The sequence below is a fragment of the Arachis ipaensis genome, chromosome B8 (assembly GCF_059453495.1).
Source record: "Arachis ipaensis isolate K30076 ecotype BB chromosome B8, ASM5945349v1, whole genome shotgun sequence".
NCBI lineage: Eukaryota > Viridiplantae > Streptophyta > Magnoliopsida > Fabales > Fabaceae > Arachis > Arachis ipaensis.
The window spans coordinates 115175533-115192615 of NC_142443.1; the positions used below are offsets into that span (position 1 = coordinate 115175533).

At 40.0% G+C, this 17083-nt stretch overlaps 1 protein-coding gene across 1 annotated transcript; it reads left to right on the plus strand.

Annotated features, from left to right (window-relative positions):
- Nucleotides 1-11825: 11825 nt before the first annotated feature.
- On the plus strand, nt 11826-16492 carry LOC107613515 (isocitrate dehydrogenase [NADP]). Its single transcript, XM_016315553.3, has 15 exons — nt 11826-12185; nt 13168-13211; nt 13304-13413; nt 13932-13969; nt 14063-14140; nt 14231-14284; nt 14365-14466; nt 14645-14736; nt 14837-14940; nt 15064-15132; nt 15217-15332; nt 15488-15522; nt 15623-15765; nt 15896-16018; nt 16122-16492. The coding sequence occupies exons 1-15, from the start codon at nt 12137-12139 to the stop codon at nt 16213-16215; spliced, it is 1251 nt and encodes a 416-aa protein (XP_016171039.1). The 5' UTR covers nt 11826-12136; the 3' UTR covers nt 16216-16492.
- Nucleotides 16493-17083: the final 591 nt, after the last annotated feature.

Genomic DNA, 17083 nt, shown 5'->3' on the forward strand with positions numbered 1-17083 from the left:
GTTTTACGTTTTAGAACCCTAGTTTCTCTATAAGTCATGAGCAACTAAATCTCTTTTATTAAGGTTAGGAGCTCTATTTATTTCTATGGATTAGAACTAATGCTTTTCTATTTTAATTAATGTATTGATTCAATTTCAAGGATTGTTTTCGTTCTTAATCTTATGAATCTAGGTGGAACGAGAGTATGACCTTTTTTCTACATGAGTTCTTGTGATTCTCGAGAGAGTTATCTCGCCTGAACAACAGATTGAAAATAAATTTCTCCTAAATTGCTAATTACATGAACTAATTGGGATATGTGACATATAATCCTGTTAGCTTTGGGTCATTAGGATTTTTGTGGCCATAAACTAGTTTTGAACTTAACCCTCTAATTGGAATTAAGTGACCACGAGAGTGGCGGTTAATGAAGGTTAGAAGAGGCTAAATCACTAAGAGATTAGGGTTTAGTCCATTACAGTTTGCCATGGAATGAATCATGCATTGTTAAAATAGTTGGTAAGAACTTTTAATCCAGAAAAGTAAACATCTCCAAAGCTTTAACTGTTTTCTCTCACTGTTTTCACACCAAACCTTTTAATTGCTTTCTTTATTTTCTTGTCTAATGTTTTATGAGCTTTCAACCATCAACAACCCTTTTCTGTTCGCCTGACTAAGCCAATTGGATAACCATTGTTGCTTAGTCCAACAATCCTCATGGGATCAACTCTCACTCACCTGAGGTATTACTTGGATGACCCAATGCACTTGCCGGTTAAGCTACGGGAATTCTAAATCCCACACCACGCTACCTCCGGCACTTAATGTCACGGATACGCATCGTATCTTTCCAATTTAAGGAGAATCGGAGTCCTATAAGAAGGGGAACCACGATTCCCCAAGGTAAGAAACCTAACCCTAGCTTTCAACCTCATAGACATTTTTCTAACTTTGGCATCAAAGTATCATTATAGGTTCACCCCCCATCCGATTTTCACTTAACGTCCCGGAGGAGCACTAGCCATGGAACACCGACTGCCTGGTCGTGGTCCCATCGAGTCAGGTCCGACCTGAATATGGGTGTTGTCTGTGGGGACCCAGCAAGCGAGAAACTGCTAGGGCATCCAGACCCATGGGTGACCGGAACTCGGAAGAGATCATCGACGAACACAACCCCCAAGATGACGTCGCTGCGGCCAAGGTTTGGGTCCCGAGTGTGGTCCACACAACGGTAACACCCAATCACCAGCCACAAAGCCGCCAAAATTTGGACCCAGAAGCTGGCTCCCAACCCTTTTCGGGAGAACTAGGTCAGACAAATCCCGGATTATCCAGGAGTTGCGCCACTGATTGCAGAACCTAGAGGGGGAGGTAGCAGCCAGGGATCATTTCTAGCTGTCGTCGGAGGGCTATTCAGGGACCATCCACCGAGAGAGACCTCAGTAGATCCCTTAGAGCCACAGACAAGGAGGCGGCGAGATAGGACTGACCCAACCCGGACAAATGACTCGCGCTTTCCATGCCAAGAACACCTTGGATCGCGAGAATGGAAGCACAAGAGATCTATGACCAAAAAAAGAAGACGACGCCACGAGCCTGTAGTCATGGGTGCAAGTAACGCTCGTCGGACCGGCTGTCAAGTAGTTTAACTCCTTACCTCAAGGATCCATCGAAGACTTTACCGTTATATCCCAAAGATTCCTGGCCCAATTCACGTCTAGGATCGCGAAGGCCAAACACCCTATAAACCTCTTAGGTGTTACTTAACGCGAAAACGAGTCCACCAAGAAGTACTTGGATCGTTTCAACAACGAATGTTGAGAGATCGACGACCTAATAGACTTGGTGGCCAGCCTCTGCCTAACCAACGGGCTAACAAACAAGGACTTTCGAAAACACCTAACCACCAAGCCCGTATGGACCATGCATGAAATCCAAAACATGGTAAGGGAGTATATAAATGATGAAGAAGTTAGCTAGGTCATGGCAGTCAACAAATGAAATGCCTCAACCTCTGTACCTCACTGTCAGGCGGTGAGCCTCCCTTTCTCGAAGGAAGGAGCCAAAGAGCAATCGAGAAGACCTCCCTAACCTTCAAAGATCGAAAAGTTCACCAACTACACCCCTCTAACTGCTCCTATCACTAAAGTTTACCAGCAGATAGTCGATCGTGGCATAATCCTGAAAGCACAACAGCTCAAGAAATAGATCAGAGGAAACAAGTCCCTATACTACGATTACCACCAAAGGTACATGCATAGGACTCAAGATTGTTTTGACCTAAAGGATGCCTTGGAACAAGCCATCCATCATGGAAAATTCTCTGAATTCGTGAAAATAATACACGAACCTCGAAAATATGTGAGGGAGAGATCCCTGAAAACGGGAGAGGGCTGCAACCCCCGAGACGCCAGACAGCCATCAAGGGAAGAGACCGAGGCGGACCCCACCATCATAGTCAATGTGGTGGTGGGAAGGTCAAGCGAGAAGTCGAGGGCCTCCCAGAAGAAAGAGCTTAAGATCTTCACAGCAACCGCCTCGAAACACTGTGCACCACCTACCTTTCCTGATTTCACATTCCGAGTGTAGGATTGCCGGATCCATGATGTAGCTGACAACCCCCAAGGTTATCACGGCCAGGATAGGATTTAGGATTGTAAAAAAGATACTAGTAGACACTAGCGTTGATTCAAACATCCTACTTAGAAATGCTTTCGACGCATTCGGGCTCTAGGACTCCGACTTCCACCCCCACCAGAATGGGATGGTAGGCCTGGGAGATTTCTTCATCAAGTCGGACAGGGCGGTCAAGCTCCCAATCACCATAGGAAACGGGGTCAAGAGACGAACTGTCATGGCCGACTTTATTGTCTTGAAAGATTCTACCACTTACAACGTCACTTTAGGGAGAAAGACACTCAATGACTTCTACGTGATAATATTCACAAGATACCTAACCATGAAGTTTTGGGCAGACGACGACACCGTTGGAACCATCTACGGCAATTTGGAGGCGGCAGTAGCCTATGATCACACCAGCCTGAGCCTCTGAAAAAAAAATCTTGCGATGCCACCAAAGTGTTCGTGGTAGATCTAGATGCAAGGATAGAAGAATGACCCAGGCCAGAGCTAGAAGAGGATCTTGAAAAGGTGCAAGTCGGGGAGACAGTGGACAAGTACACTTTCGTCAATTGCAGCCTACTGTACAAACTAAAGGCTCTTTTGGCATCCCTCCTAAGAGAGAATAGGGATCTCTTCATGTTGACACTGGCGGACCTGCCCGGCCTAGACCCCGGTTTCATGTTTCACCAACTGGCCATGAAGGTGGATGCAAAACCAGTAGCACAGAAGCAGCAAAAGATGCCGATAAATAGAGCGGTTGAAGTAAAAAGACAAAGAGCCATCCTCCTACAAGCCGGTTTTGTTCGAGAGCTATATACCCCACTTGGCTATCGAATGTGGTTATGGTTCGGAAGCCCGACGGTAAGTGGAGGATGTGCGTCGACTACTCAGATCTTAACAAGGCTTGTCCCAAGGACTCCTTCCTACTGCGCAACATTGACAGCCATGTCGACTCCTCATCTAGGTATAACTACTTGAGCTTCATGGATGCATATTTCGGGTACAATCAGATACCGATGCATCCACCAGATGAGAAAAAACAACAGTCATTACCCCGGATGGCATTTACTGCTATACAGTGACGCATTTTGGTCTAAAGAACACGGTGGCCATGTACCAACGGCTGATGACCAAAATCTTCCATAATCATATCGGCAAGACGATAGAAGTATATGTGGATGATATACTCGTCAAAATTGCCGAGTCGGGAACACTACTAAATGACCTCCATCAGATCTTCGGATCCCTACGTGACACAAGATGCGCCTAACTCCGGCAAAGTGTGCCTTCGTAATGGAAGTGGGTAAGTTCATCGGGTTTATGCTAACCCAGCGAAGGTCAAAGCCGACTCGGAGAAATGTGACGCAATTATCCAGATGGCTAGCCTAGGGTCCATCAAAGATATTCAAAGACTATCAGGGAGATTTGCGGCCCTTTCACGATTTCTCGGGGTCTCGACGCAAAGGACTCTTCCCTTCTTCAACTTGATGAAAAAAGGGGATCGTTTTCCAATGAATAGAGGAGTGCAAAATTGCTTTCCAACACTTCAAGAAACTTTTGTCAGAGCCACCAGTGTTGTCAAAACCACAAGTTGGAGAGCCATTATATCTATACCTGGTGATCTTAGATGAAACCATGGGCGCGGTGCTCATAAGGGAAGCTAGGAGCCGACATCTCCCGGTATACTTGATTAGCAAGGTTTTCCAAAACATGAAAAATCGATACTTGGGATTAGAAAAATTAGCTTTTGCCGTACTTGTCTCATCTCGGTGGCTTAGGCAATACTTCCAAAGCCACCCGATCGTGGTACGGATCGACCAGCTCATCAGGAAGGTGCTGTAAAAACCTGACCTGAAGGGAAAAATGATGACATGGTCAACGAGGCATGCTATCAAATCCCTGGCCATGGCTGACTTCTTGGCCGAGATGGCCAGCCCCGATGCCGACCATTCGACCCAATAGTGGAAACTCCATGTAGATAGAGCATCCAATAATGTCTCAGGCGGGGCGGAGTGATTATGGAAAACTGAGACAGGCTTTTGTACGAGCAATATATCAAATACAAATTCCCAATGTCGAACAATCAAGCTGAGTACGAAGTCATCTTAGCTGGGCTCTCATTAGCCAGGGAACTCAAGGTTGAAAGTTTGCTCGTCAAAAGCGATTCGTAAGTGGTCACATCACAGATCAAAAGTACCTACCAAGCCCGGGATCTATTCCTCCAGAAGTACTTAGAAAAAGCTAGAGAATTGGGTACCAGCTTTGGAAAGGTGATAGTTCAGCATGTTTCCCAAGAAAGAAATGCTAGGATAGACTTGCTAACAAAGCTGGCCAGTACCAAGACCTCGGGAGGAAATCACTCTCTCATCCATGAGGCGGTCACAGAACCATTGGTAACCTTAGCGGTGGGTGTAGTAGAGGATGCCAACTGGACCACGCCCATCTGACAATACTTAGAGGAGGAAAAGCTTCCCGATGATGCATCGGAACAAAATGGATAAAAAGAAAGGCTGTCAAATACACGATAATCCAGGGGACTTTATACTAAAGGGAAGCTTCCTAGCCCTTCCTGAAATGCCTATGCCTCGAACAGACAAATTATGTGATGAGGGAGATTCACGAGAGATGTTGCAGCCATCATATGGGGGGGAGGCCATCACTCAAAAAGTTGTAAGGGCCAGGTATTATTGGCCCATGATAACCCAAGAGGTGATGAAGCTTGTCAGATTGGGGGTTAAGTATTAGGAGAACGACAATTTTCATAAGGTCTCCACAAAGGAGTTATCGCCCATCACAGCCTCCCGACCTTTCGCCATCTGGGGGATCGACCTCATGGGACCCTTCTCAACCGCGCGGGGCCAGCTTAAATATCTCATAGTGGCCATTGATTACTTCACCAAGTGGATCGAGGCAGCGGCCATGGCCGCAATAACGACAGCCCAGTCTAAAAAGTTCTTCTGGAAGCAAGTGGTCCGCTATTTCGGGATCCTGGAAGTCATCATCTTCGACAACAGCACCCAGTTCATCAACAAAAAATTTTGGAGTCTTCTCGAGGGGTTGGGGATTCGAAACCACTTCTCCTCCATCGAACACCCTCAAGCCAATGGCCAGGTAGAGGCTACTAACAAGGTAATCCTAAATGGTATCAAGAAGAGGTTGGAACAAAAGAAGGGTGATTAGGCGGAAGAACTCAGCTCAATCCTCTGGTCCTACTGCACCTCTCCACAGTCAGCAATATGGGAAACTCCTTTGATGAGTAGAATTTATGTCGGTCTAGAATTTATCAATAAAGATCAAGTCGAAGTATAGTTCTAAACCGACAACTAACCCTCAATCAAAGTTTAATTTTGGTTGTCACAAGTTCAAACCAATAAAAATTAACCGAAAGTATTACTCCCGGGTCGTTCTCCCTAGGAATTACAATCGAGTGCTTAATTATTGGTTATGAGATCAAGTGGGTTGATGATAAAAAGGCAAGAAATTAAATGGCTAGAAATTTAAATGACAATAAAATAAATCAAACAACTAAAGATAACAATTACTAAAGAGGCATTCATGGCAAGGATTGAGAATCAAGGTTTTCTATCCTAGTCATTAACCATAACACAATAATTACTAAGAGCTAAGCCCATTACGTTATCTTTGCATCGAAAGAAAGTCAAATATGCCTAGTTAACCCCAATCCATAAGTAATCTTAATGGAAACAAGATTAACTAACAACTCTAGATCACCAATCCAAATTGGGTATTAATGACTCAAGATTGCCTAATTTTTCTTTCCAAGCCAAGAATGCTCAAAAATTTATTCTAAAACTAAGCCAAGCATGTTATCAAACACTTGGAAGGTATAAAAGAATAACATATTAAATTGCAAGAAATATAAAATCTAAAGCTACCAAATGCAAGATAACAATAATAACAACTCAATTAAACAATAAGAAACATAAAAAGACATCAACTACATTAAAGAAAGTGAAAATCAACAAGAGTTTATAAACATAAAAGTGATATAAAAAGGGAAATTAATAAGAAGAACTAATAGAACAAAGATGTAAGAACAAGAAATTGCAATAAAAACTAATTGAAAACAAGAATTAAACTCTAAATCTAAGATAGATTAACATAATTCTACCCTAATTCTAGAGAGAAGGGGGAGCTTCTCTCTACAAAACTACCTTAAAACATGTTTCTAACCGAACCTAATTGCTCCCCCCTTGTTTCTTCTTGAGTTTGGCTTGAAATACTTCAAAAAATCTGTTGGATTGGGCCCAAAATGCTCCAGAAGTTGCTAGTCACGTGCTTCATCTCTCGCGTATGCGACTTTTGGGCTGTGTACGCGAGCATGTGAACTCACGTCCACTATAGATAATTGTATATCATTTTGAAGCCCCAGATGTTAGCTTTCTAATGCCACTAGAACCGTTTCATTTGGATCTCTGTAACTCAAGTTATGATCACTTTAGTACGAAGAGGTCAGGGATGATAGCTCTACACATCCCTTATTTCTTCATGAATTCTTCACTTTTGCATGTTTTTTTCTCACTTCTTCAATCCATACTTGCCTTGTAAACATAAAATCACACAACAAACATATCAAGGCATCAAATAGAATTAAAGTGAATTAGATTAAGCAAATTAAGGGCCTAAAAAACATGTTTTGACTCTTAAGCACAATTTAGGAAGAATTCATAAAAACATGCTATTTTAGTGAATAAATATAGGAAAAGTTGATAAAATCTACTCAATTTAACACAAGATAAACCATAAAATCACCCTTTCTAGATAACTTACGGCATGGAGGCTGTGATCCCATTAGAGATCAGAAAGCCCAGTACTAGATTCCACTCAGAGCAATTGACCGAGAAGTGGAGCTAGATCTGCTAGATGAGGTCCGAGTCCTAGCCTACCTGAGGGAAACAGCCCTTAAGCAACGGTTGTCTCTCAGGTATAACTGGGGCGTCATCAAAAGGGCCTTTGAGGTGGGAGATTCGGTCCTATGACGAAACAATATAGGAACTAGGAATCCCGGAGAGGGCAAGCTGGCAGCAAAGTGAGAAGGACTTTACCATATCCAGGAAGCATACAGTAAGGCAGCGTATCGTTTGGAACGACTTGAAAATTCGACCATCCCTAAGACTTGGAATGTCATCAACCTTAAAAGGTTATACTCTTAAGAAGTCCAAATCGTGGAAGGTTGATACTCTATTTTGAACTTTACATTTTTCTTCATTAAGTTATTTCGTAATGGATACTCTTTCCTCACCTCTTGGCCAGAAAGGGACCTAAAGGAAAGTTTTAACGAGACCCAATAAAGTAATTTAAAAGAGATTCCTCTTTAGTTTTTAGTTTTTTACAAGTACTGAAACCTACAACGATAGATGCCTGTGTTCTATGCTTTTAAAACGTTTTTTTATATAATTAAGTAGTAAAAACGGCGCAATGGGCCTGATCAACCCGGAAGCCAAAACGCCACCCAAGTGGATATTTAAAGACAAAAACAACATTTACAAAGGAGTACCAAACAATGCGGTCTCAACACAAGTCGGCTCCTTAGGCATAAATACAAAGTACAAAATGTTCAATACATACGCCCTCTTTTCAACGTTGAGGTCCACAATCTGGCCGTCACAAATTGTCTTGAAAGTGCCAATCCGGGAAACATTGATGTCGGGGGCCAGAAGAGCTACCTACGACTTCAGGGATTCCTCTGTGGCAGAGATGACCTCCTTTGCATTTCGGACGACCTCTTTGTTCCTCTACTGCAAGGTATCCGCCAAAGCCTCAGTAGCCTTCATCTTCTTCTTGGCCTTCGCTGCCCAACTCTTCGCCTTCGCGGCCTTTTGACCTCAACAGGTCTCTAGATCCTTGAGGCGTTTAACCTTACTAGCAGCCTCCTGACCCAACTTCTCCGCCTTGACCTTGGCCTCTTTGGTCGATTCCTTCTCTTGACAAGCCCTCACCAGGTCTACTTGGGCTTGGCAAAGCTTGCCATCCACGACGTGAAACTGTTCGAGAACTATCTCTATCTTGCGCACCCTCGGTTGGTCGTACCTTAAAATATTCCTCTTTGAACCCGTGAAACGAGTCCCAAAGAGGCCAATAATCTTCCGGCTCTAGACAACCCGGAAGGACATGAACCCTTTCTTTAATTTGTCCTCCCAGTAAGGCACGGTCAGGAGAAAAAAAGAACAAGAAGGCCTCCACCACGGCAGGGATAAGCATCTAATAGCGGCCCAGGTATTAGGATGGAGTTGCGATGGGGCAACGCTACACCGATTATGGAGCCCGGTGATGAAGTCGGAAAATGGGAACCAAACTCCAACAACGTCAAACATGAGTTTGTAAACTCACATCCAGTCAGGGACCCGAGGAGCATCCGGATCGACGTAGTAGACCTGTTCGTGGGGCTCGGGAAGGGAGAGAACATGTTGTTCCTCCGCCGCCGCGCTCCACAGATCGCTCTGGCATTCTGAAGCTCTTAAAGGCCTCCCTCGGTGAGACGCGAGAGGGTCCCCACCACCTCCGTGTTGTACCAAAAATATGTTCGGGGCACACCCCAACCTAAAAACTAAGTCCCCGAGGCTCGGTCCTCCTTTGCACCATACCTACAAATAGGGGTACCACCACCACCGTGAGCCTACAAGCTACGACCGAATCACGAAGGCCGAAAGACTAAAGGAAATAAACAAAGAAATATGGCCTAAACCCCAAGCCAAAAATGTAGTGGCACCCCCGCTAAACCACCCAACGCCACCGCCACGGTAGTGACTAACCACCACACCCAATGCAGCAAAACAAATAGAAAACAAGGAAAAGCTTACATACGACAAAGCAAACGAGGACTTACTTGGATAGTAACGGTGGCGAGTGAATGATAGGGAGCAAAAATTATCCTAGCAAGCGAAGCAGAGCCCGAAGTAAAGAAAGAAACTGGAGAAAATGGCGAAAGAGAGATGAAGAAGGTGACAAAATTTGCGAAGAAGAAGAAGTGGAATTAGAAGAGTGAGGAAAGCAAAACTGAAAAACAAAGTTTAAATGAAGGCACCCCAAAAAGCGTGAGTTGAAGGGACTGGAAGGGCAATATGGTAAATTAAGTCCCACGATAATAAATGCCCCTCCCATTGAACTGACGTGAGCCCTCGAAAATTGCAAGCACGTCTCTCACGATTAGGAGCTTTTGAAAACCAGTCATCTGTAGTCGAACTCCTGATGAACAAACACCACCTCGGGACCCCAAAAACGTGATGATGTCGTTGCAACTAAGCGTGCAATGTTTGGGCGGCTATTGTTCCGGGCCTAGGCTTCGAACCAGGTAACCCAACAACAGGCAGACCCCAGACCCGGCTTATTGGGGACCTGTGCAATGATACGACCCGTTCCAAAAATTTCGCCCGCGCCACCTTTGGCACTTAATGTCACAGATACGTATCGTATCTTTCCGATTTAATTAAGGAGCACCGAAATCCTATAAGAAAGGGGAACCACGATTCCCTCAAGGTATACAACCTAACCCTAGCTTTCAACCTCATAGTCATAAACACTTTTCTAACTTTGACATTAGAGTATCGTTGCAGGTCTACCCCCCATCCGATTCTCACCCAACATCTCGGAGGAGCACTAGCCAAGGAATGCCCACTACTTGGTCACAGTCCCGTCGAATCAGGTCTGACTTGATCAGATATCTTCATTGTATTTGACAATTTCGATTCTTAGATATTTGCGCACACAACAACAACCATCAACTCCCATTTGATATCCTTGATTTTTGACTTCAAACATAAACGTTCCTTTTATACCTTTCAATTTGTGGATAATTCTTTTCTAGTTTTGGGTTTGTCCAACGAAAGAACAAATGCTATTCCTAAATCTAAACCTATGATAAGCCGCAAAATCATAAACCCAAAGTGGAATTCCAAATAATTAACAAACATGCACCTCGTAATACACACAACCCCAAAATATTGGGCATGATTTCTTCATTATCCTTAAAGTTCACAAGATAGGTCATTGACCATACCCACACACTAACTCTCTTTTCTGTGCACTTAAGCTGGCTCGAGAAGACTTCAAACTCTGGAAATGGTAGAAGCCCTAAAAGCCATATTAGTTTCATCAAGAATCCCCACCAAAAAAAAGTTTCGTCAAGAACCCTAATTTAATATACTTTGTTTTGTGAGACCGACACATTATAATACTTGTTTTTGAGAGTTTTAATTTGTCCTTAAAATTTGAAGTCGAATTTAATTTTACTCTTAAAATTTTAGTGAACTCAAATTGGATTATGAAATTTACAATCGTAACTCATATTAACTCTTGAATTCATTGATTTGGTACATTAACTTCTTACGATTTGGATTTTTAGCCCAAGACTTATTAGAGTTCCAAAAGCTTGATTGTTTCTTCCAGAGCCACAAAATTTTCAAATTGAACTTGTTACTGTCATTTTCATGAGAATGTTGAGGAGTCAATCAAGCTTCTAGAAAGTCTAGTAAGTCTCAACCACATAAAAGCACAGAAATCAGCTCAAGACTAATGTGAGTTACCATTGTAAGTGTTGAAGGACGAATGGAGTCAATCGTTATTTTAGAGTCAATTTAAATCTGATCTCAAAATTTATGGGCCAAATTGAGTATCAAATTTGTTTTTGGTTTAATTTTGATGCACTGAAAGTGTAAAACGTTTTATATAGTCATGCAATTACAACCGTTCTCTTGAATGAGCATTCACACTGTCAATATAAAAAGTAGTTATTTTTGCTAATATGACATTGTGTATTTGATACACGTATAAAACGATTTGTTACAGATAGTGCATTAAAATTAAATTCTTAATTTTATACTTTAATTTTTTTTTTAATTTTTTCAGCTAACGTGTAAAATTAATGTCAATTAATGAATAGATGATTTTAAAAATTTTGATTAATGTTTAGAACGTTTATGAAAATAAAAAATAAACAATTTTAATTTTACATACAAATTTTAAGAATTAAAATAATATTTTTATTCAAAAGTAAAACCACCATAGACACAATGCTTAATTGCTTAGTTTAGATAATAGATTCTTTTAATTTTTTTCAATTAATTTTGAAAAAAAAAAAAAGCACACCATATAAAATTTTTCTCAAATGCTTTTCTTTATTTCACTCAAGTCTTATGACTTATATGATATAGTTACAAAATTAATTGAACGAAAGGTTTGAAAATAATGTTTCTCCAATGTTTAGTGGCACTCGGCAGAAGAAAAGGGCGTTTCATACTGAAGCACTCAAGCACACCTGGAAAAGGTAGAGAAAAAAAATATTTTATTGGGGAGTTGGGACAGCCAATAAAAAACCGTATTGTGTTGGCTGACTCTGACCCCTTCCATTCCAAGCAGTGCAAGCGTTGATAACTATTACACACTGGGAATCAATAACCGGAAATTCGTTGATTCTCTCTATTACACACTCTTCTCTCTCTCTCTCTCTCTCTCTTACTGTGTCTTTTGAGTTTCTTCCTTCTTGTTCCTCTCTGAGTTCTCAACCAAACTCAAGAAATGGCGTTTCAGAAGATAAGGGTTGACAACCCCATCGTTGAAATGGACGGTATTCTCCTCTCTGTCTTCCACCTGTTTGTTATTTTGATTATTCCTATAATCACTTTGCTCGCGCGCTTTAACTATGGATTATGATGGAACAACTGGTTCAATCACAATCTTTGTTTTGGGAACTTTGATTTTGTTTTAAGCATTGCGGAATTGAGCTAAACTGGAGCGTCATTCTTTCACATGTTTGATTTTATAGTTTATTTTATTTATTATAATTATTGTTACTATTTTGTTTGTTAGATTGAATTTAATATGGATTTCATCCTGAAGCAACTAAGTCTTGTCCTATCTAAGTCAACTGGGGCCATAGTATATTGTCACGAATGAGTTTGTGAATCTTGTCTACTTCAACTAATCTTTATTCATGGATCATCCTCAAATAGGTTGAGATTGCAATTTTATGTTACGGCCTGCGGATTTAACATGATGAACTCAGCTACTAGTAGCAGGCTAGTAGCAAATAAGTTGTGAAATTTAACAAGTAAAAATATGTTAGATATAGTTTTTGATGCTTGAAATGTCATGAGCTGAATGAGATTTCGGGAATCCATGAAAGAGTTGCCTCTGTTTTGAATGGATGGAGAATACAGTGGAATGTTTACAATAGGTTATAATATAGCTGATCCTATTGTTGAGTTTACTGAACATGAAATTACTGCTATAGGCTGCATATGTTCCAATGATATTCTATATGATATGTGTATCTGAAAATCTTCGGTGGCACAAACTGAAGTTTGTTTGTCTGCTTCTATGATGGATGTAGGTTTGGTTTTGTTTTGTTTTGTTTTCCCCAAACAAACTTTCCATTAAATCATTAGGGTATATAATTTTAGGTTTTCCTTGTGAATCATTGATGTTTGCACTGATTTCCTGAGCTTAAGAAACTCATCATGTTAGGCTACTAGCAAACATCATTGATTACAATTTTCTACTCGTTCCTTTTCTTTCTTTGAATAATATTTCATACTCTGCACATGTAGGAGATGAAATGACTCGGGTAATTTGGAAGCTGATAAAAAATAAGGTAGGTTTTGTCTTGTTTCATTTTCATGAAGCAGCTGTGAATTCTTTTCCTAGACATTATGGGAACTTATCTCTTGTGTTTTATTTCTGTAGCTTATTTTCCCTTATTTGGAGCTCGATATTAAGTATTTTGACCTAGGACTTCCTCATCGGGATGCCACTAATGACAGAGTTACCATCGAAAGTGCTGAAGCTACACTCAAGTATATGATCTAGTTTTGCCTTGAAGGCTTCTTTGCATATTTGAACTTTTGAAATTATGTAAATTCTGGTGTTGCTGTCAGTGCCACTCTTTCCTGCATTTCCTTTATTTCATTTGTTTCTCTCTTTATTGTTAAGCTCAACGACTGCAGTACTTCTAATAGGAAAATCCAATTCATATCTTTCTGTGATCAGATAAAGACTGTAAACACAACATTGTAAAACACTGAATTTTGTAATGAAGCAAGGCTAGGAGTAACAGAAGAATGCAAAATAATAGAAAGATGAGATTATATATTCAGAAAAGAGAATTATGGGTTCTGAATATATGTGATCGTGTACTTGTGTTCTAAATAATATAAACTTAAATAAACTCAACTTACATTTTAAATGGCCTCCTATGTCAAATCGCAGGAAAAATAAGATGCTTTCATTGTTTCTGTTTTTAATGTTAAACAAATTTCTCTTAATCTCTGAGGCCCCTGAATATCATCCTGAAATTCTTTCTCTTCTTTTACAGGTATAATGTAGCAATCAAATGTGCAACTATAACTCCTGGTATTCGTTATTGTTCCAAGTGGAATTATGCACATCTTTCTTGCTGAGAATTTGATAACTAAAATTAACTTGTGAAGAGTTTCTTTCTCTTAGACGAAGCTCGTGTCAAGGAGTTCAACTTAAAGCAAATGTGGAGAAGTCCAAATGGAACAATCCGAAACATTTTAAATGGTAGTTGAACTTTCTAATGGTTTGGTAACTTGTTTCTTGTTCTGAGTATATTAGTTGCTATCCTGGATTCATTTAATCTCTTTCCTACAGGTACGGTTTTTAGAGAGCCAATCATCTGTAAAAACATTCCGCGTCTTGTTTCAGGTTCTTAAAACTAAAACTTTTGTGACAAATGAGTTTAGTCTGTAATATCAAGTGGGGATTCTTATCTTGCTATTGTTTAGGCTGGACAAAGCCAATATGCATTGGAAGGCATGCTTTTGGAGACCAATATCGGGCAACTGATATTGTTGTAAAGGGCCCAGGAAAGCTGAAACTGATGTTCGGTAAATTCCCTATACAGTTAATTGTTTTTTGTACACAACTACTCTAGATGTACAATCGTGATGAAGTTGCAAAAAGTTTATCAGGCTTGAGATTTGATTAGTGGAATTTCCTAACAGATCAACGTGCTAAATGTCTAAAATTAAGGCATCTTATGAAGTCAAATTGTGCATTTTACAGTACCCAATGGACATGGAGAACATAAAGATTTAGAAGTCTATAATTTTACTGGTGCTGGAGGTGTAGCTTTGTCAATGTATAATACTGATGAGGTTTGCATTTGGGTGATGCTTCCTTTTGTCATCTTTGTTAAAAAGAATTTATGAATGTTGCTTTAATACTATTGGTATGGTGTATTTGATTTGGAAATAGTCCATCCGAGCTTTTGCTGAGGCATCGATGAACATTGCGCACCAGAAAAAATGGCCACTCTATCTTAGCACTAAAAATACCATTTTAAAAAAATATGATGGAAGGTATGGCAACATATTTGTGGTTCATATGCCTTTATATTATTTCTCTGTTATTCTAATTGAGATCTATTTTAATTGTAGTTAACTGAACTCTCAATCACATTTTTACTCTTTGCTTTTGTGAAGATTCAAGGACATTTTTCAGGAAGTTTTTGACACTCAATGGAGGCACAAGTTCAAAGAGGCTGGGATATGGTTAGATAAGTTGTTTCTCATGCTAGTCAATAATCAAAGCAATCTATGTTATTATATTGCTAATTTATATGGCTCATTTCGTAGGTATGAACATCGTCTCATAGATGATATGGTTGCCTATGCTCTTAAAAGTGATGGAGGGTATGTATGGGCCTGCAAGAATTATGATGGGGATGTGCAGAGTGATTTCTTGGCTCAAGGTGGATATCATATTCTTTTGTGATCTTCAAGCAGATTTTAGTTCGTGATAGCTTTGTTGCTTGTAATAAAACTGGTTGCACACAAGGATTTAGAAAATTCTTCACTAGACTTGCTTGTGTTTAATGTGATCTGAACAAATTTTTCCATTGAACAGGATTTGGTTCTCTTGGCTTGATGACATCAGTGCTGGTATTGCTTTCCTAATCTTTTTCAGTCTCTCTCTGTCATTTTTTCTTTTGCATGTATTTCCAGCATGGATTTTGCTTTAAGAAGCTACATTTTGTGACAGGTTTGCCCAGATGGGAAAACCATTGAAGCTGAGGCAGCACATGGCACTGTTACCCGTCATTACCGGGTTCATCAGAAGGGAGGTGAAACCAGCACAAACAGTATAGCATCAATTTTTGCCTGGTCTCGAGGTCTTGCGCATAGGTAAATGTCGAAATCCATCCAAATAAATTTTCCTTGTACTAAATTCATCAAAATTAATATCCCCACCTGTACTCCAAAAGAAAGAAATTATACTTCGTGAATAGAAGACTAAGAGATTTAACTTTTCCAGGGCAAAGTTGGATGGAAATGCTAGATTGTTGGACTTTACAGAGAAACTGGAAGCAGCTTGCATTGAAACAGTGGAATTGGGAAAGATGACAAAGGATCTTGCACTTCTTGTCCATGGGCCTAAGTAATTTCTGGCACTGGGACACTTCATTTTCTTTTCTTTTCTTTTTTTTTTTCTAATAAAATAAAATGTTTGACATATTTAAATTACTTCCTTTTCTTTGTAGGGTTACTAGGTCTCACTATCTAAATACTGAAGAGTTCATTGATGCAGTAGCTGAGGAGCTGAAAACTAGATTATCTATGCAGGCAAAGCTATAAAGGTGAAGATTTATTAGGGCTATGTGATCTCCAATAAGTTTTTACCTACAAATAAGTTTACCTTATTTATGGCTAATGCCTTTTCCAATTTCATTTATACTGGTGCCTACAAATATCACTAAAATATAGCTCAGTTTGTTTGGAAAGTCAAATAATTCAGGGAGTATAATGTGTGGTGGTGCATCAAGTTCAAGCGAAACTATTGTATCATGAATAATCTCTTTCAAAAATTTAGATAGAGACGAATAAATAAATTTTTTTTTAATCTCAGTAACAAGTATTATCTTGCGTTAGCTTTAAGCAGCTTCATGCAATTTAATGAACTTACAACTACGATTACTTCCTCTCATCTCTCACGAGCCTTGTGCTTTAGCAATAAACCACTTCTGATTTGGCTAGCCAGTAAACCTCCAACTTTTCTGATTGCTTCAATTTTCTTTTTTTGAGTAAATGTTAGCGACTGATTTGGGAGTTTATTTTTAATACATAAGAGACAGAGAGAGGATGTCTCGAATATTATCCCCAAATCAACCATAACGGGGTACAAGTGAAAACCTTAATTGGAAAGTGGATCTCAAACTATCCCAAGACCAAGAGATTATCTCAACAAACGATCAAATAATGGGATTATTTAATACTAATTCTCAACTACTGAGCTCCAACTAACGCACTAACTAACCCTTATTAATGGTAACTAATTCATATAATAATGGGATTCTAAGAGACCCATACTCTCAAGAATGATCTCATGTATTGCAATCTTTACATTGTTAAGTATTCAAGCTATAGACAGTTGAAACTTGAAACACATACTCAGGTTTTTTCATACAATATTAATCTTTTAGGGACACTTATTATAATATTAAAT